General features: G+C 37.1%; 1 protein-coding gene and 7 non-coding genes across 8 annotated transcripts; 1 reads left to right on the top strand and 7 right to left on the bottom strand.

Annotated features, from left to right (window-relative positions):
- Positions 1-498: 498 nt before the first annotated feature.
- TRNAW-CCA lies at positions 499-570 on the bottom strand. Its single transcript has one exon. It is a non-coding gene; the product is annotated as a tRNA-Trp (tRNA).
- A 303-nt stretch (positions 571-873) lies between these two features.
- On the bottom strand, positions 874-945 carry TRNAW-CCA. The gene has a single exon. It is a non-coding gene; the product is annotated as a tRNA-Trp (tRNA).
- Positions 946-8,471: 7,526 nt separating this feature from the next.
- On the bottom strand, positions 8,472-8,543 carry TRNAW-CCA. The gene has a single exon. It is a non-coding gene; the product is annotated as a tRNA-Trp (tRNA).
- A 115-nt stretch (positions 8,544-8,658) lies between these two features.
- On the bottom strand, positions 8,659-8,730 carry TRNAW-CCA. Its single transcript has one exon. It is a non-coding gene; the product is annotated as a tRNA-Trp (tRNA).
- Positions 8,731-8,845: 115 nt separating this feature from the next.
- Positions 8,846-8,917, bottom strand: TRNAW-CCA. The gene has a single exon. It is a non-coding gene; the product is annotated as a tRNA-Trp (tRNA).
- Positions 8,918-9,025: 108 nt separating this feature from the next.
- TRNAW-CCA lies at positions 9,026-9,097 on the bottom strand. The gene has a single exon. It is a non-coding gene; the product is annotated as a tRNA-Trp (tRNA).
- A 115-nt stretch (positions 9,098-9,212) lies between these two features.
- TRNAW-CCA lies at positions 9,213-9,284 on the bottom strand. Its single transcript has one exon. It is a non-coding gene; the product is annotated as a tRNA-Trp (tRNA).
- A 6,446-nt stretch (positions 9,285-15,730) lies between these two features.
- LOC111799587 lies at positions 15,731-18,112 on the top strand. The gene is made up of 5 exons (XM_023682980.1): positions 15,731-16,432; positions 16,609-16,707; positions 16,910-16,954; positions 17,323-17,460; positions 17,590-18,112. Exons 1-5 carry the CDS (start codon positions 16,040-16,042, stop codon positions 17,944-17,946), a joined length of 1,032 nt encoding a protein of 343 aa, XP_023538748.1. The 5' UTR covers positions 15,731-16,039; the 3' UTR covers positions 17,947-18,112.
- Positions 18,113-21,379: the final 3,267 nt, after the last annotated feature.

Below are 21,379 nucleotides of genomic sequence, written 5' to 3'. Positions count from 1 at the left end.
ATTTAATGGGACGGCTCCTCTGTACAACATAGATCTTGTAACTCTCATTCACACACTAACCTTCATTGTCTATAATATAAGATTAAAAACTATCAAATAGTATGATACTTGAACCCAACGTGAATCGAACACAACGTGAATCGAACACGGAACCTTTTGATTTGGAGTCAGACACGCTACCATTGCAGCATGAATCCCATGATATTTAACAGGATGGCTCCTCTGTATAACACAGATCTTGTAACTGTCATTTACACAATGAACTTCATCGTCTATAATATAAGATTAAAAAATATCAAATAGTATGATACTAAACCCAATGTGAATCGAACACGCAACCTTCTGATCTGGAGTCAGACGCATTACCATTGCGCCATGAATCCCATAATATTTAACAGGATGGCTCCTCTGTACAACACACATCTTGCAACTGTCATTCACACACTAACCTTCATTGTCTATAATATAAGATTAAAAACTATCAAATAGTATGATACTTGAACCCAACGTGAATCGAACACGCAACCTTCTGATCTGGAGTCAGACGCGCTACCATTGCGCCATGGATCCCATAATATTTAACGGGACGGCTCCTCTGTACAACAGAGATCTTGCAACTGTCATTCACACTCTAACCTTCATCATTTATAATATAAGATTAAAAAACTATCAAATAGTATAATACTTGAGAATCCATTGTGAATCGAACACGCAACCTTCTGATCTGGAGTGAGACAAGCTACCATTGTGCCATGGATTCCATAATATTTAACACGACGGCTCCTCTGTACAACACTGATCTTGCAACTGTCATTCACACACTAACCTTCATCGTCTATAATATAAGATTAAAAATATCAAACAGTATGATACTGAACCCAACGTGAATCGAACACACAACCTTCTGATCTGGAGTCAGACACACTACCATTGCACCATGGATCCCATAATATTTAATGGGACGGCTTCGAACACACAACCTTCTGATCTGGAGTCAGACGCACTACCATTGCGCCATGGATCCCATAATATTTAATGGGACGGCTCTTCTATACAACACAGATCTTGTAACTGTCATTCACACACTAACCTTCATTGTCTATAATATAAGATTAACTATCAAATAGTATGATACTTGAACTCAACGTGAATCGAACACGCAACCTTCTGATCTGGAGTCAGACGCGCTACCTGTTAGGCTATGGAGCCTGATACTTATTTATAGCTTGGTCAATGGTTATATCCGGTAAAGCTATATTTGGTAAAGCTATATATAGTAAAACTATATATGGTAAAGTTATATATGGTAAATAGCTATATATATATATAGTAGATGGCTAAATGTGGTAAAGCTATATATATAGTAAACTAAACCATATATATATGTGGTCCGGTAGAGCTTTATACTTTTCTATTCTTTGTACTCTCTCTCTTATGTTGTACATACCTGAAGTCATCAATAAAAAGAAAAAATCCTCTGTACTCTCTCGTGTTGTACATATCAAATCCTCTCTTGTTGTACCTACCAAATCCTTTTCTCCTTGCAACTTTCTCTATACATACCAAATCCTTTTAGCCAGAGTTTTCCTTGCAACTTTCCCTATACATATCAAATCCTTTTAGCTAGAGTTCTCCTTGCAACTTTCTCTATACCATTCTTTGTGTTTTGTGTTCATCTAGATCGAGCGTGTAAGAAAAATCCTTTTAGCCAGAGTTCTCCTTGCAACTTTCTCTATCCCATTCTTTGTGTTCATCTAGATCGAGCGTGTGCGTTGTTGTGCGATCCTAACAACTGGTGTTAAGGATATTTAGTAATAAATTATAGTTTACCATATATATTATATTTTATATTTTATTATAAGGCAAATATTAGATATTTGCCTTATTACCATAGGTATCTTTCCATTTATTGTTATTTCCATTTATTACTATTTCCATATCCTTGTAATTTATTTGATTATAAATAAGATAACTTTCACACCATTTAGGTGTGGTGGATTAATCAAACATTCACATGGTATCAGAGCCATTTTGGTTTAGCAACCCGGATTCTTTCTTTTCAATGGCTTTTGAAATCTTCTACTGTTCTTCTCCACCACCCATGCTGGCTTTGACGCCGCAGGAGCAGTCTTCATGGCTACCGCAGGCGGAGCCGATTAATTACTCTTCGGCTCCACCCTATTGACCTCCAAATCATCCTTCACCATACTCTGTACATACAACCTTACCTTTTCCAAACATAGTCTCTTTCATTTTCTTCCCAATTTATCCTTCATCCTTCATCCTTCACAGAAACCCTAATCTTAGGATCTTCATTAGAGTTCTCTTCGGAAATATACAGAATCTCGATAAGTCCATCGACCTTATGCAGAGATTTACCTTTGGAATCTGGGCGCCGCACTGGCCTCTTCGCCAACCAAGTTGCCGCCGCCCTTCTCGCCAAAATTGGCTCCTTCGCCCAATGTGGCGACTCTTTCGGCTTCAACATTGTCTTTGTCTCTTGCTCTAGGTTTCCCCTTCTACTTCTTGGGGTTAGACATATTCTCACTAGAGCCAAGGTAGCATCATTGCTAAGCGACAATCCCTCTTCATGGGTTAGACATATTCTCGTCGAAGCCAAGGCAGCATCGCCGTTGAGCGGTGATCCATCTGCAATTTTCGATGGCCAAGAAAGTGTTTCTCTACGCCTCCTCTGAACCAGGTTGTTGACATCTTCATGAAAAGTATTTCTTAACCTCTTTGAATTTTTCAAATTCAAGCTTCACGTTCGTTCAAATCCGACGCTCAGCTTGTGGTGGGGTGTTAAGGATATTTAGTAATAAATTATAGTTTACCATATATATTATATTTGATATTTTATTATAAGGCAAATATTAGATATTTGCCTTATTACCATAGGTATCTTTCCATTTATTGTTATTTCCATTTATTACTATTTCCATATCCTTGTAATTTATTTGATTATAAATAAGATAACTTTTACACCATTTAGGTGTGGTGGATTAATTAAACATTCACAACTGGTATCAGAGCTAACGACTGATATCGATCCTAACACTACCATTGCGCCATGGATCCCATAATATTTAATGGGATGGCTCCTCTATACAACACAGATCTTGCAACTGTCATTCACACACTAACCTTCATTGTCTATAATATAAGATTAAAAATATCAAATAGTATGATACTAAACCCAACGTGAATCAAACACGCAACCTTCTGATCTGGAGTCAGACGCGCTACCATTGCGTCATGGATCCCATGATATTTAATGAGACGGCTCCTCTGTACAACACAAATCTTGCAACTACCATTCACACACTACCCTTCATCATTTATAATATAAGATTAAAACTATCAAATAATAATATTGAACCCAACCTTCTGATCTGGAGTCAGGCGCGCTACCATTGCTCCATGGATCCCATGATATTTAACTGGCAACTGTACAACACAGATCTTGCGTCCGCTACCGTTGCTCCATGGATCTCATGATACTTAACTGGCTCTTCTGTACAACAGAGATCTTGCACAGATCTTGCGTCCGCGCTACCAATGCCAACCGAGATCTTGCACAGATCTTGCGTCTGTGCTTCCAATGCTCCATGGATCCCATGATATTTAACTGGACGACTCTTCTGTACAAGGATCCCATGATATTTAACTGGACGACTCTTCTGTACAAGAATCCCATGATATTTAACTGGACGACTCTTTTGTATACAAGGATCCCATGATATTTAACTGGACTGCTCTTCTGTACAACACAGATCTTGCGTCATTCACATGGATCCCATAATATTTAACTGGACTGCTCTCATTGCTACATAGATCTTGCGTGATTCACATGAATCCCATGATATTTAACTGGACTGCTCTCATTGCTACACAGATCTTGCGTCATTCACATGGATCCCATGATATTTAACTAGACTGCTCTCATGCTACATAGATCTTGCGTCATTCACACATTGCTACACAGATCTTGCGATATTCACATGGATCCCATGATATTTAACTCGACTGCTCATTCACATGGACAGATCTTGCGTCATTTGCGTCATTCACATGGATCCCATGATATTTAACTCGACTGCTCTCATTGTAACAAAGATCTTGCGTCATTCACACACTTCTCTTCATCGTTTATAATATAAGATTAAAACTATCAAATAGTAAATATGATACCCAACATGAATCCAACACGCAACCTTCTGATCTGGAGTCAGACGCGCTACCATTGCGCCATGGATCCCATGATAGTTAACGGGACGACTCCTCTATATAACACATATCTTGCAACTGTCATTCACACACACTATCAAATAGTATTGTCATTCACATACTGCCCGTCATCGTTTATAATATAAGATTAAAACTATCAAATAGTATTGTCATTCACATATTGCCACTCATCTTTTATAATATAAGATTAAAACTATCAAATAGTATAATATTGAACCCAACGTGAATCAAACATGCAACCTTCTAATTTGGAGTCAAACGCACTACCATTGCGTCATCGATCCCGTGATATTTAGCAGGACGACTCCTCTATACAACACAAATCTTGCAACTGTCATTCACACACTACCCTTCATCGTTTATAATATAAGATTAAAACTATCGAATAGTATAATATAGAACCCAACATGAATCGAACACGCAACCTTCTGATCTGGAGTCAAACGCGCTACTATTGCGCCATGGAGCTCGTGATATTTAACAAGACAGCTCCTCTTTACAACACATATCTTGCAACTATCATTCACACAGTGCCCTTCATCGTTTATAATATAAGATTAAAACTATAATATAAGATTAAAACTATAATATAAGATTTAAACTATCAAATAGTATAATATTGAACCCGAATCGAACATGCAACCTTCTTATATGGAGTTAGTCGCGCTACAATTGCGCCATGGATCCCATGATATTTAACGATGACACAGATCTTGCAACTGTCGTTCACACACTGACCTTCATCGTTTATAATATAAGATTAAAACTATCAAATAGTATGATACTTGAACCCGTGAATCGAACACTGTCATTCACACACTGACCTTCATCGTTTATAATATAAGATTTGATGGTGTTAATATAACACATGCAGAAGCAATTTGGATCTTAGGCACTTTTAGAACATCAATTATAGTAAATAACTAGCATGTTCATAAGTATTAAAACTTAATGAGCTTGAATACTAACATTTTGTAGTTCAAATTTCTTTTTCCTCACGAACCGGTTTCGAACCACCACTAGTGTCTTCTCCACTATCATCCGGCCTTAGAACGGGATTGTGGAATCCGGTGAATGACTAAACTTAGGAGGGATTTTGTATATATGAAGAGAGTGTTTGTGAGAGGTTTTTCTCAAGGTTTTTCACCAAGAAGAAGATCTTCCATGTACCATGATCATTCTATTTAAAGAGTCATGTTTGCATGTTCATGCAAATTTGAGTTCACCAGATTTTGACACTTAAAATTTCACTCATGGCAAACATGCAAGTTTGGTTAAACCAAATTTTGACACCTNTCTTGCAACTGTCGTTCACACACTGACCTTCATCGTTTATAATATAAGATTAAAACTATCAAATAGTATGATACTTGAACCCGTGAATCGAACACTGTCATTCACACACTGACCTTCATCGTTTATAATATAAGATTTGATGGTGTTAATATAACACATGCAGAAGCAATTTGGATCTTAGGCACTTTTAGAACATCAATTATAGTAAATAACTAGCATGTTCATAAGTATTAAAACTTAATGAGCTTGAATACTAACATTTTGTAGTTCAAATTTCTTTTTCCTCACGAACCGGTTTCGAACCACCACTAGTGTCTTCTCCACTATCATCCGGCCTTAGAACGGGATTGTGGAATCCGGTGAATGACTAAACTTAGGAGGGATTTTGTATATATGAAGAGAGTGTTTGTGAGAGGTTTTTCTCAAGGTTTTTCACCAAGAAGAAGATCTTCCATGTACCATGATCATTCTATTTAAAGAGTCATGTTTGCATGTTCATGCAAATTTGAGTTCACCAGATTTTGACACTTAAAATTTCACTCATGGCAAACATGCAAGTTTGGTTAAACCAAATTTTGACACCTCAAAATTCCACTAACATGGATTTTCCCATATTAAATAAATTCAACATTTTGACTTTCTTGGTTTTAATTCAACCATTAATTTGAATAATTAATTTCAAATTAAAGTAACATTAAATGATTAATGAAACTATTTAATTAATATTTAATATTAATTCAAATGTCAATCTCAATCAATTCCGACACATAATTGATTAAGATATTTAAATTTTATTTAAATATTTTAGATTCTCTTCTTTTTTTTAATTAGTAAATAAAACAAAAATGCGGTTAAATATATCGTATATATGTAGCGCATATTCCCTAATTTGAATTCGAACACTTCGAACTCACTCGTTACACTGTTCTATGGTTTAGTCCGATATGAGCTAGCAGAGGGACCTTGGACCTATAGAACATGGGATCCAACGATCCAAGATTAACCGGCTAAACTCATTAACCTTGTTATCCAACATTCGTTAACTACTAAGACACTCCACTATAGCCTAGTAGTTGCACTCCCCTCACTATAGATATATTTCTGTCCATTTGATATAACCATGATTAGTAAGTCGATCCTTCACAGGTTGTTCGTAACTAGAGCTGGGTCAATTTACCGTTTTACCCCTGAAGTTACTTCTTGTTCCTTATGTCTCACTGATCCTCTAATGAACAATTGGTTTGTGGTCCAACCAGTAAACCGAATCCCTCTCAGGCCAATGAGAGGGTGGGGCCCCTTGTTCAAGACCTGGAGTCAGTGCTTAAGGGAACTACCTTTCTTCTATCCCTAAAAGTGGGTAGGAGTGAATTCCGTCTTGCACCCCACGTCCCCAGCCATTCACCCAGTCTTACCCCTGAAATGGGAGGCCTATTGAGTCGAGAACTAGAGCCACTCTCACCCATGTAAATCTAAGGATAATCCCATGCAAATCTAAGGATAATTCCGAATAAACAGGAGTTCATGGTTAGCTCAGGATTAAAACCGAGTTACCTAGGTTATAGAATGAAAAGAAAATCAGTCTCAACTGTAAACGACATTATAAAGTGAGAGTGGTTTTCTTCATGGTCCCCACTTACATGTACAATTTAGTGATCACATTGTTTATATCATATACAAAAGTGGACCGCATTCGTCCCCAGAATAAGGTACTCAGCCTTATCCTTAACTTTATTGAAAATAGAATATGTTTTTGTTTACAAGTTTTAGAACATAAAACCCAACAAGATTAAAACTATCAAATAGTATGATACTTGAACCCAACATGAATCGAACACGCAACTTTTTGATCTAGAGTTAGACACGCTACCATTGCGCCATGGATCCCATGATATTTAACGTGATGGCTCCTCTATACAACACAGATCTTGCAACTGTCATTTACACACTAACCTTCATTGTCTATAAGATTAAAAATATCAAATAGTATGATACTGAACCCAAACGTGAATCAAACATGCAACCTTCTGATCTAGAGTGAGACGCGCTACCAATGCGCCATGGATCCCATAATATTTAATGGGACGGCTCCTATATACAACACAGATCTTGCAAGTGTCATTCACACACTAATCTTCATCATCTATAATTTAATTATAAGATTAAAATTATCAAATAATATGAAACTGAACCCAACGTGAATCGAACACGCAACTTTTTGATCTAGAGTTAGACACGCTACCATTGCGCCATGGATCCCATGATATTTAACGTGATGGCTCCTCTATACAACACAGATCTTGCAACTGTCATTTACACACTAACCTTCATTGTCTATAAGATTAAAAATATCAAATAGTATGATACTGAACCCAAACGTGAATCAAACATGCAACCTTCTGATCTAGAGTGAGACGCGCTACCAATGCGCCATGGATCCCATAATATTTAATGGGACGGCTCCTCTGTACAACACAGATCTTGCAACTGTCATTCACACACTAACCTTCATTGTCTATAATATAAGATTAAAACTATCAAATAGTATGAAACTGAACCCAACGTGAATCGAACACGCAACCTTCTCATCTGGAGTCAGATGCGCTACCATTGCACCATGGATAACATGATATTTAATGGGACGGCTCCTCTATACAACACAGATCTTGCAACTATCATTCACACACTAACCTTCATCATCTATAATTATAAGATTAAAAATATCAAATAGTATGATACTAAACCCAACGTAAATCGAACACGCAACCTTCTGATCTAGAGTCAGACACGCTACCATTACACCATGGATCCCATAATATTTAATTGAACGGCTCCTCTGTACAACACAGACCTTGCAAATGTCATTCACACACTAACCTTCATCATCTATAATTTAATTATAAGATTAAAAATATCAAACAGTATGATACTGAACCCAACGTGAATCGAACACGCAACCTTCTGATCTGGAGTCAGACGCGCTACCATTGCGCCATGGATCCCATAATATTTAATGGAACGGCTCCTCTGTACAACACAGATCTTGCAACTGTCATTCACACACTAACCTTCATAGTCTATAATATAAGATTAAAAACTATCAAATAGTATGATACTTGAATCCAACGTGAATCAAACACGCAACCTTCTGATCTGGAGTCAGACGCGCTACCATTGCGCCATCGATCCCATAACATTTAACGGGACGGCTCCTCTATACAACACAGATCTTGCATCTGCCATTCACACACTAACTTTCATTGTCTATAATATAAGATTAAAAATTATTAAATAGTATGATACTTGAACCCAACGTGAATTAAACACGCAACCTTCTGATCTGGAGTCAAACACACTACCATTGCGCCATGGATCCCATGATATTTAACGACTCCTCCATACAACACAGATCTTGCAACTGTCATTCACAAACTAACATTCATCGCCTATAATATCAGATTAAAAATATCAAATAGTATGATACTGAGCCCAACGTGAATTGAACACGCAACCTTCTGATCTGGAGTCAGACGCGCTACCATTGCGCCATGGATCCCATAATATTTAACGTGACGGCTCCTCTATACAACACAGATCTTGCAACTGTCATTCACACACTAACCTTCATTGTCTATAATATAAGATTAAAAATTATCAAATAGTATGATACTTAAACCCAACGTGAATCGAACACGCAACCTTCTGATCTGGAGTCAAACGCACTACCATTGCGCCATGGATCCCATGATATTTAACAGGACGACTCCTCCATACAACACAGATCTTGCAACTGTCATTCACACACTAACATTCATCGTCTATAATATCAGATTAAAAATATCAAATAGTATGACACTGAACCCAACGTGAATCGAACACGCAACCTTCTAATCTAGAGTCAGACGCGCTACCATTGCGCCATGGATCCCATGATATTTAACAGGACGGCTCTTTTGTACAACACAGATCTTGCAACTGTCATTCACACACTAACCTTCATCGTCTATAATATAAGATTAAAAATATCAAATAGAATGATACTGAACCCAACGTGAATCACACGCAACCCTTCTGATCTGGAGTTAGATGCACTACCATTGCACCATACCATCGTGCAACTGTCATTCACACACTATCAAATAGTATAATATTGAACCCAACATGAATCAAACACGCAACCTTCTAATCTAGAGTCAGACGCACCACCATTGCGCCATAGATCCCTTGATATTTAATTGGACGGCTCCTTTATACAACATAGATCTTGCAATAAGATTAACACTATCAAATAGTATAATATTGAACCGAACACGCGACCTTCTGATCTAGAGTCGTACTACCGTTGCACCATGGATCCCATGATATGTAACAGGACAGCTCCTCCTTTACATTATAAGATTAAAACTATCCAATAGTATAATATTTAACCCAACAGAATTGAACATGAAACCTTTTGATTTGGAGTCGGCTATTTTGTACAACATAGATCTTGTGTCATTCACACAGTGCTTTTCATCATTTATAATATAAGATTAAAACTATCAAATAGTATAATATTGATCCCAGATCGAACACGCAACCTTTTGAATTGAAGTCAAACACGCTACCATTGCACCTGGATCCCATGATATTTAACAAGACGGCTTTTCTGTCAATACAAATCTTGCGGCTATCAGTGTTACTATGCTCTTCTATACAACAGGTCCTGAAATTGTCATTTACACACTGCTCCATGATTTTTAATGGGACGGCTCTTCTGTAAAAGAGGTCCTAAAACTGTCATTTACACAGCTCCATGATTTTTACACATGGATTTTTAATGGGACGGCTCTTCTGTACATATTTGTTCATCATTCAAAAACCTATTCGGAAGAATTTTCCTTTATTCCTTCTGTTTTCCTTTTTTATGAACTTATTCAATCTATGTATAAAATATGCTAAAAGATAAAATATGATAAAGAAAGGCCGATCTTATTTATTAAGACAATAAACCCGTTGTTACGCTTCCACATCAAAGTGAGCTATAGTACTTAATTCTTTTTTGTTTGCTTTAATGCCTGTTGGTATTCCAAAAGTCCCTTTTCGAAGTCCTGGAGATGAAGATGCATCGTGGGTTGACCTATAGTGCGACTTGTCAGATATATTGGGTCATATGGTATTTCCCCGTTCTCTTCCCCGATCGAGGTATCCTCTCTTTCGCCCAAGACGGATTGATTTCATTATCAAAAATTTGGAGCGTGAAGTGGAATTAGATCTATTTTTTGGGGGGTATCCAGATTAATATTATCAATTAGAATAATTTATGGTTTTCTCGGTTGTACTAATAAAATGAAGTATCCAGGCTCCGCTTAGAAAAAACCCAATTTGGAAATTTGGAATCTATCTATTCTATGATTACTACTTGTATCATATTCTATTTATAAATAGGATTGATAGAAAACTGTTAATTAATGGAGTAATATGATGAATACGTTGGTTGAATATTTGTTTACAAGCATGAAGTAAATTGAAAAAAAAAAGAAGTCGTAGCAAAAAGACATGCTATTGGGGCATTTGTCCTATATGTGCAAATCCAAATCGGGCAGATCTTTACTCGGAGTAGAGCATAAACCTAAAAGAATTGAAGAAGACCANACTGCTAATACATCACACATCTTATGGTTGTAATTCACACACTATGCCACACCACCGGATTGCTTGGAACCACTCCTTATACTACTCCACGCCACCGGATTTCTTTAGTTACTTTAGTAGTAGCAATATTAATGGAATTCAACCTAGTTTATAATATAAGATTAAAATTATCCCATAGTAAATTTGAACTCAACGTGAATCAAACATGCAACCTTGAAATATGGAGTCAGACGTGCTACCATTACGTCATGGATCCAGATTAAAATTACATCATGGAGTCAGAATCCTCAATACATCACAGATTTTGCAAGTGTCATTCACACACTGCTCCACATCACCCGAATTGGACGCAACACACTTCTCTACATCACCCAAATTGGATGCAACCTTCTGATCTAGAGTGAGACATGCGACCATTGAACCTAGTTTATAGTAGAAGATTAAAATTATCAAGTAGAAAATTAAACCCAACATGAATCGAACACGCAACCTTTTGATCTAGAGTCAAACACACTATCATTCATTACACCATGGATCCTGATCGGCTCCTCAGTATATCACAGATCTTGCGCAAGTGGAATTCACACACTATTCCATATTCCATACCACCGGATTGTCGCAACCTTCTGATTTGGAGTCAGACATGCTATCATTATGCCATGCATCCTGATCGCCTCCTCAGTACAGCGCACAGATCTTGCGCAGGTGGAATTCACCCACTACTCCACACCACCAGATTGTTGATCCTATGATTGGCTCCTTGGTACATCACAGATCTTGGGCAGGTGGATCTCACACACTACTCCACAACACCAGATTGCTTACTTAAGCACTTCTGATCGTGATCCCATGATATTTCATGGCACGGCTCCTCAATAAATCACTGATCTTGTGGATGCCATTTGTCATAATCACACTCTTACAGTAGCGGGATGACGATTGTGTGACACTTGTTATAACTCAGCGAACAAGTTAGCTGTGCGAAATTCAAACTTCGTGGACAACGTCGGCATATGCTTAAGCCTCAAGTCACGCTTGAGAGAAAATTTTTAGAAAACGTGAGCGAAGAAAGACGCTAAAAACAATTTGAAAGAAAGAAATGTTATAAGCTAAAAGCGACTAGACAACAACTACTTTGATAGAAGATAACCCGAGTAGGAATAAGTGACTACTAGTCATATCCCTTTATAGTACATTTTGAGACATTTTAGCCATCGCGGGTGTAGACATGATTTTGGGAAATCGTTGTACACCCCCGTATTGACACAACAATAATAGTTAAGGCCTATCGTCTAATATGAAAGCAAGTAAAAAGAGGTTTGGAACGGGTGTACGGCCATGGACAACATGTCCTAGACAAGCATGACTGGAACATCCATCTTGCGGTCACAGACATCATGCCTTGGACAAGCATAATCGTGACATTCTCCCTCATTCAATTGGTTGACGTCTCTATCAACCGAGTCTTAATGTACTCAATGATGTAGGGTGAGCCTGACTTTAGGACTTTCGAAAGGCTTCCAACTGATCTCGGTATTGAGGATTTTCTTTCAATCTACTAGGAACTATTGAAAATCAATTCTCGATTCATCGAGTCATTGAGTTTTTTAGTCTTCTTTGTCGAAGTCTCTACTACTTTTTTCACTAGAAAATTCTTCTTCTTTGCATGATGTTATGTCGTTTCCTTGTAATTGGTGTCTTCTTGGTCAATTAGCAACGTTTTAAGTTATTGACGTGAACAACAGGGCTAGTCCGCATCCATGGGAGAAATTGGATTCTATATGATGCCTTCTCGACCTTGTGGATAACTTTGACAGACCCATAGTATTCTCACACAAGTTTTTTATTCTTGTTACTTTGACCTCAACATGATCAAAATTTTCTCTTCGTCTTGGAACTATCATGGCTGATGCTTCTAATCGACCCTTCTTTTCATCCCTCTGAATGATACTTAACCTGGGGCCACAAATGCAACGTACAAGACTGTGGAGGACTTCTTTTTAGAGTTATCGAGCCACAAAAATTCATCATCTTTCCTAACTGAAGGTTGAAGATGATGACGTAGCTAGTTCAATGAAATTAACCTCTTTGTAGATGATTCTCATGAAATTCTTTTTGCTTTCTAACCCTTGGGGTCCTGCTCACAAATATTTGGAGCAATTCGGATAAAAAAATCTCTAGGACAGAGGTCTCGAATGTCGCTCAGTGAGGTAAGTAGCCAGTCTGGTATTTTCTTAAACTTCACTTGTGGAATTACGGTCCGTACAAGACCAAAGTGATTTCAAAAAGATTTAATATTTAATATATATGAGGCTTATTTTCACATAAGTGACTAGGAAAGGTTAGAAGACAATTGGAGCTTGTTTAGGGCCTACTAAAACTTGAGTGGTAAATGACCAAATTATCCTTATTAGAACTTTAACATATTTTCACGATCCTAAAAAACTTCAAATGATATGAAACTTTACCAGACACTCATTTATGATATTAAAGGTGTTAATGCAAGATTTCAATCTCCAAAATTGGCTCTTTTGTTAGTGATTCATTGGCCACTAATCAACTCGTAAGTATAGCAGGACGGGGAGAGATTTAAAGGAAAATTGATGAAACTAGAGCTTACATGTTATAATCTATGCCAAGAAAGCACAACCCAAGCCTTAAGCCTACCATAATACCACATTACCTAGGCTCAGCACACACCTTAAGCAACCTTAGACCTCCCACTGAACTTCATTATTTCATGACTCAGACTACGTCGTGAGTGATGCAGGAAATTTTTGGGGCCACAAAGATGTCGAATTTGGATCTCAACCCAAAGAGGTGTCATGGCAGTTATAGGTTGAATCTGGATCCCAATTCAAGAAAATGTTAAGAGTCATCGTGGGCCGAATTTGGAATTTGAATCCTAATCCAAACCAAGAATATAGATTTTCAAGCTCATTTCATGGACCGGTATCAGAGAGGGAGTATCTAAAGGACAAGAAACAAGAATAAAAAACTAAGACTCTAAATGTTGAGGATCAAAGTTCTTAAGTTTTAAAAAGAATCCTTAAAGCTAGAGCACAAAAACCTATGAACATAAGAGGATACTCTAAAGACAACACTCATGACAAGAAGATAGGTACTAAAAAATGACCTAAACTCTAAACTTACCGTAACAAGACTACTAGGTACCACTCTACCTTGATGCTCTAAAGATTTCCTGATGAGCGATGTAACATGATCCCTCAACACAGGCTACATCACAGAGGACGCATGAAACCTTGGAACAGGTATTTAAACTATGTTGCAGGGAACATATGCAGCCTTAGACATAAGTATGCATAATGTATCATAGGGAATGCATAAAGCCACAAATTCAAGTATCAGTACTTTGACTGCATCATAAGGAACACATGAAACCTTGGATGTAGTCCAAAGTCCTAGACATAGGCCTGCATATTGTGTCATAGAAAATGCATGAAACCTCATACATAAGTTAGGACGAAGTTATTTACCTACCATAGGAACCCACACGCCTCTTAAGTGCCAAGGTCCTCATGTCAAAACTAAGAACTTAAAAACTCATAACTTTAGACCAAGATCATCGATATAGAACCATATTATGTACTCAATACTCATGACCAAAACCTAGAATCAAGGTTCTCAAAATAAGAATCAAGTCATATACCAAGATCAACGAAAGAGTGTGTTACCGTAACATCATAGAAACAATTAAAACCCTACAACTAGATTACTTACTAAGTCTTGTACTCACTTTATGTTTGCCATATTTTTTAAGTAACTAGGAGCAATTCAAATATGAGAGAAAATTTGGAGCAACAGTCATAGAGAGTCGATCCTAAGGAACCAGAGCCTCCAATTGTTCCTGTTTGTTGTGTCATTTTAACTCATCGTTTCTCAACGTATTTAAACTTGTGATTTGGACAATATAAATAAAGTATATTTATATTTTATATTCCATTTGTTTTGTTTAAGAAAAAATTTACAAGTCCGTTCTGTACTTCAAAAATCCTTGAAAAATTGGTCGTAATAAATAAATGAATAAAACCCAAATTATTATTTTAACAAAATAAATAATATATGTATTTTTTTTTTTTTTTTTATAATAAATGAGATGAAAATTTCAAATCTTTGATCATATGTAAATAAATAATAATAACATTAATTCCACCAACCTACACGCAAGGAATAACACATAGGAAGTTAATATTAATTTAATGGGTAATTTATAAAATATAAATCGCCAATAAATGTAATAAAAAGACAAAAAGAAAAGTTGACTAAACACCTTTTTTTGCTCAATTTTCAACCAACTTGTACACTTCATTTAATCACCCAAATTAGGTCGCTTTCAAAACTAAATAAATAAATATTTTATAAAATAAATATTTTTAAATAAAAAAATCAACAAAGAATTTAATTAATAGTTAAAAAATACGATATAGTTTTTTTAATTAAAAAACGACATAAATTAATTTACTATGTTTACGTAATCCTTCAAACTTATAATTTAACTCAAAATAGGTTTTAAAGGTCAAAAAATTCGTTCTCCGGCCTCAACGACGTCGTTTTCATCTCCGTACTGCAATTCAGCTCGGCTTCGTTGTAATCGTTGTAATCGTTGACTAGGATCTCGTCCATTTTGCTCTTTTGCCAATGCTCCGACCTTCATTTCAATGTCGTAATTCATCTATAACACAGAAATTTTGAAATTCGGAAATTCTATGTTCGAAATCCGAGCAAAAGCCTCATAAATTTCCAGTCAACGCTTGTCTCGCCGGCCCTTGTTCTTGAATTCGTTCCTCCGATCTCAGTTACCTGTATTAGCATCTGGGTTCGGCAATTCTTTGCCATTTCTCAGATGGGTCGTAAGCAAATCGACCAAGAAGCCTCTCGTTTAACCCTACCGATCTTAATTTTGGTCAGTTTCATCTCCTGCGCCGCCGTGTACACGTTTCTCCCTTTTTTGTTCAGACTCAACGGCGGCGATCCTTCCAAACTTGAATCGTTCGCAGTGATTAGAGATGGTGATGCCGGAAATTTGGAAGGTGGAGCCGAGGAATGTTGCCGGGGAATCGAGAATTTGGAGTATTGGGGTCCGGCTGTGAAGTGGGGTTCTGAATTTAAGTTCAATTCCTCTGAGCTGTGTTGTAAGGCTTGTAAAGCTATGTGCAACGGCAATGATGGGCCTTGCTTGTGTGATACTTGGGTTTATTGTGGAAATCGAAAGGAATGTGGTTCAAAATTTGGTGAAGTATGTTGAAATCATGTCTAGTTTTTTACTTTTTCTTCCTAATCATTGTCTTAATCATGTGTATTTGGTTTGATTAGATCCTTTATTTTATAGTTCTGTTCTTCAAATTCTGTGGTTTCCATGACAGATTTTAAGCTCTGTTGAATTCATGTATGATTATACGTTTATATCAACAGTGCTGGTTGAAGAAACAGAAGGATACATTGGCTCCTGATCGGCAGGAAGGAGGGACAACAAGTATTTGGACATCTGGGCTTATCTTTGGAAGAGGAGAGGTTTTGAATCTCTCAAACATAAAGTTTTATGATTGTTTTAACAATTGTTTGTATTGTTTTCAATGTTCTATCCCAAATTTTGTAGGCTTTTCCAGAAGGAAATGGCCATTTGTTTGTTCATTAACTCTTTATATATATATCTATGGTTATGATATCTTCAGCTTCTTGTCTATTGATGAGTCTTCAATGGTTTGTTTCCTAGGGAATCGTTGCGTTGGAGACCGACCATGGCACGCTTCATATCAAGGTAACCGTCCTTGCTTGTATGTGCTCTTAGTTACCTTCCTAACTCGTGTTCTTAGGGATGAGGAGACTCGTGTTCGTTATTTGTTTTAATGCTTCGTATTCTAAGGAAACTTTCGTCTGTTCGTATTCGTCGATTGCATGACCGAACTGTTGAATATCATAATGTTCTTCACAATAGAATGATGACTGTTACATATTTGTGCATTCTGAGATAGTGTTTTTGGTTATACCCTGTTTATGGACTCTGATAGCGTTTAGAACGCCTCCCCTGTCATTCTCACGTGTCGTTACAATGCGAAAATTTGCCTCGTCTACTCGTGCAGCATGTATTCTTAGCGTTTGTGACATATTTCTGAACTTATTATGCAGCTCTTCCCTGACTGTGCTCCCCATTCTGTTGCTTACATTCTTGAGTTGTTGGAATTACGACATTGCGCTGGTTGCCACTTCTACCGTGCCGAGGGTCGAGGCCAATCTTGGGACTCGAAAGGAAACCCCATAGAAAACGTAAGGATGTCTTTCGTGTAGCTCCTTTTGCACACATTACACTTTTAAAAAGATAACCTAGAGGATGAACTAGATATCCATATGAGGTGCAACAACCATGTTCTTATTCAAATTTCTATGAACCACTAGGCTCCTTTAGGTCCTCCTTTTGCACTTATTCAAGGAACACTGGAAACCCAAGGGGAACCATTTAAGAAGATTTCCCCTGAAGTTTGCCCATACATAAAGCGCGGTTCGGTAGCGTGGGTTGGTTCGGGACCGGAATTCTTCATTAGTCTTGCAAACCACCAAGAATGGAACAAAGTGTACACGGTGTTCGGTTCGGTTCTCCCAGAAGACATGGAAGTTGCAGAGAAAATTGCAGGACTTCCTACCAAGCCCGACGTTTGGAACAATGTCAATGTTTCGGTGTTGCAAGAACACGTTCCGTTGCGGTTGAAACGAATGAAGAAGAGTCATGGAGATCTGAACATGAAATCAGATTGATATTTTGGTTATACCACTTCTTTTTCACATAATGTTCTTGAGTTTCTTTAAGTTTACTTATTTTTCTTTTAGCTGTTTCACTCTTATATTCCATTTTGGACAGTTTTTGTTATGCCTCATAAAGCTATCATAGTTTCTTACTCATAAGAAAAAGAAAAGAAAATCATTTCTATTCGTACTCGAATTTCTAGTGTTTAGTACCACATTTTTAACGGTTTAAGAAGCACTTAGATAGTAATTTCAAACAAGCCGATATCTCTTCACGATGGTCTCGTGATTGATGGGGTTGTTTTGGTCACATGAACGAGGTGAACATTTTAAACAAGTGGTATCTTCTTTGTGGATGGTATTTTATTTGATTTAGAACGGCTTCTAACAAGGTGAAAGTTGAGATTCAAATTCAAATCTTTGTAGCAAGTTCGTATTGTTGTGATCTGTTGAACGAGAAACATGAGGAAACATAGTACTTCGATTTTTTTTAGTGATTGAATAAAAAGTTGTTCATGATCACGTCCTAAGATATTTATATCAGGTATGTAATCAGAACATGAGCAAGTTCGTATTGTTGTTATCGAGCTTAAAGATATGAACTTAGTGTTATGGTAACTGAGAACAAACGAGAGGGATGTGGAAAGGATGAAGTAATGAAAGAAGAAATCATTGTTGGTAGTAAAGATTTGTCACGATCCGTTGGTTCCATGTCCTACGTATATCAAACATGATTTTTTCTAAGCATATGTAATAAAATAGAGTGAAATGGTCCACCCCGAGACCAATGGGGTACTAACTCAGAGTGCCTCCTCGTGCATACAAACTACTAGATACCTATGTGGTCCCTTGCCCATCATGCAGGCTAGTTTATGAAACAAGAGGCCTGTTAGGATATTCTAGTTTGTTTCCATGTGCGATACCGACACATCATATCTCATTGAGCTCTAATCTCATCCGGTTCTAAATTCACCAAATTCTAATCTAAAGGCACAACCCTATAAGACTAATCTATGACTACTCTAGAGTGCACAAGAAGACATCTACCAATCAAGGTAAGTTCATTATTAAGGTTAGCTAGCTAGTCTTAATAGTCCCTACATGCGACCAATAAGGATAGAAGATTGGCCTTAATTCCGTTCACCATAATAATCTAGGCATAGTAGAATCTGGGATACTCTTAAGCTACACGGTACTGAGCTCGATCTCTTAAGGCCTTCTAACGATTCATGCACATCCATGTTTCCTACTTGAGTCTAACTTAGTATCCTACAACCTTATTCTAGCTAAGAACACCAGGTAAGATACCAATTGTTTAAACATGCTAGCAAGAAATTAAATGTTCAAATACGATGGCTCGTTACAAACACATGGACCTTAATTGTACTCAAAGGTTCACAAACAAGCTTTACCAAGAATATAACTGAAGCTAAATCTCTAAATTAGTAATTCAGAACATCTCATATCATGTTTTACAGAAATTAAATTAACTCATTTATTTCATTAAAACATGTCGGGTTTATATTGATATATCAAGTGAATTCAAGCAATTAAGGTTCATAGATCTTGTTTCAGACACCTAAACGTGCTCATTTCTATCATACAATGTTATTTTCAAGGTTTCGGAGCAATTCAGAATAATTCCCACAAGTATTTCTCAAGAAAAGCCTAACGTGACTATTACTTGTTCATATGTATTCATGGGCTTGTTCCCATGCTTTCCAAACTCAAATTTTCGTGTGGAGGTCCTAGAATGACTCAAGAACAAGGAATCAAAGAAAAATGTATGAGAAACGAGCTAGAATTGGGAGCAGTTTAAAAAAAACCAAAAGGTGGTCAATTCAATTGAATTAGCCACATCATCGTGTTCTACTTTTGATCAAGGACAATGATGTGTGTCTCTCGCTCCTTACTTTGAAACTCGAGTTGTGCAGCTCGTTCCAGTGGCCATCTCAAGTTAGTTTCTTCACCAAACTTGCCTCCATGAAGTTGTAGGTTCAATTTTTATAAATTTTAGTTCACTACACAGAGTTTAAGTTCGGAAAAATAATGTACTCACTAGCTTGGTTCCTATAATTCTCAAGTACTCTATCTCTCGATTCATAAGTTTCCATCAACTCCTCTCAATTCCTTTAGAAACGTTATGGGTAATCTTTCTCTCAAACTGAAAGGACAATTCTCAAGTCACGACATTGAGTATCGAGAGAGAATTTCTCAATGAAAGGTGTTGTGTTCACGTTTCAAATTTGTAGAAAAAGTCAAACTTATTTCGTTCTAGGGGTTTTCAATATTCCTTTCCTTTACGAAAACAACATCATTTTCATGGATAAGTTCGTAACAAAGATTTTTCAAGAAGGTGTCGAGGGACAAAAAGGTTTTAGATGACCGAGGGAGGCTCGCTGGAGATTTAGTCCAAAATCTCACTTCAAGACCGTTTACGGAATCACAGCTCAACCTTGATCCATTTTTGTACGCAATAGAAACACTCACCTTAACATAACTACTTGTGAATCTCAAATCGCTCTTTGAAACCAGTTTACGAAATCACGGCGTCAACCTTGATCTATTTCTATAGACAATAGAAACACTTATCTTGAAATAGCTACCTAAGTAGTCTTAAATCTCTCTTCGAAACCAACTTATGAAATTACAGCATCAACCTTGACCCGTCTCTATACATGATAGAAATAGTCACCTTGAAATAACTACATGTGTAGTCCCAAATCTCTCTAAGAGCCGATTTATGGAATTGCAATGTTAGTCTTGACCTATTTCTATACACAATAGAAGAGCTAGCTACCCATATAGTCACAAGCCCCTCTTAGCCGTGATCAGTTTCTAAGAGGTTTGTGACTAACACCCGGAGGTTAATCGAACCTCTAGTGCTCTTAAATTTATTCTTCTAAAAGTTGTTCGCGATTCTATGGTGCTCGGCCTACTGGAAATCTATTAATCTAGGTCAACACGAAGATTGCTCTAACTTTAAACGCCCGAAACTTAGCTTGTTCAAGCATGCTTTATTAAAGAGATACTCCTATAGATCAACTAAAGCAATGAGAACATATTTAATGCATTATGCACGCTTATTAGGGAAATATTCTAGGAATTCATAACCGAGAAACACACAAGCAAACTAAATGGGGAGATAACATCTATTAGTCACTCAGAGCACATATCACAACATCTCATCTTCTATTCTAGCACAACTGAAAGCATTAAAATATCCAAAATTGCCAATTTGAGTTTACTTATATAGGCATTTTTGTAATTTTCCATATCGTACAATGTTCAGTAAGTCAAGATTTCCCATTGGAATTCTAAACATGCATGTTATAACCGCCTAAGGTATGATATGCTCGCATGCTAGCACATTCTAGCAGTACCGACAAGTATTACTTGCCTAAGATTTGCGTGGCTTTTTACTGGGATTAAGCGTGCCTCCTCG

Source organism: Cucurbita pepo, chromosome LG08, assembly GCF_002806865.2.
Source record: "Cucurbita pepo subsp. pepo cultivar mu-cu-16 chromosome LG08, ASM280686v2, whole genome shotgun sequence".
NCBI lineage: Eukaryota > Viridiplantae > Streptophyta > Magnoliopsida > Cucurbitales > Cucurbitaceae > Cucurbita > Cucurbita pepo.
This window is presented reverse-complemented; position numbering and strand designations above follow the sequence as displayed.

Excerpts from the sequence above, each read along its gene's own strand:
- LOC111799587 (XM_023682980.1), top strand. The coding sequence starts at position 16,040 with ATGGGTCGTAAGCAAATCGACCAAGAAGCCTCTCGTTTAACCCTACCG. Across the intron at positions 16,708-16,909 it reads TTATCTTTGGAAGAGGAGAG|GGAATCGTTGCGTTGGAGAC; the intron begins GTTTTGAATCTC and ends TTTGTTTCCTAG. Across the intron at positions 17,461-17,589 it reads AAGGAAACCCCATAGAAAAC|GCTCCTTTAGGTCCTCCTTT; the intron begins GTAAGGATGTCT and ends ATGAACCACTAG.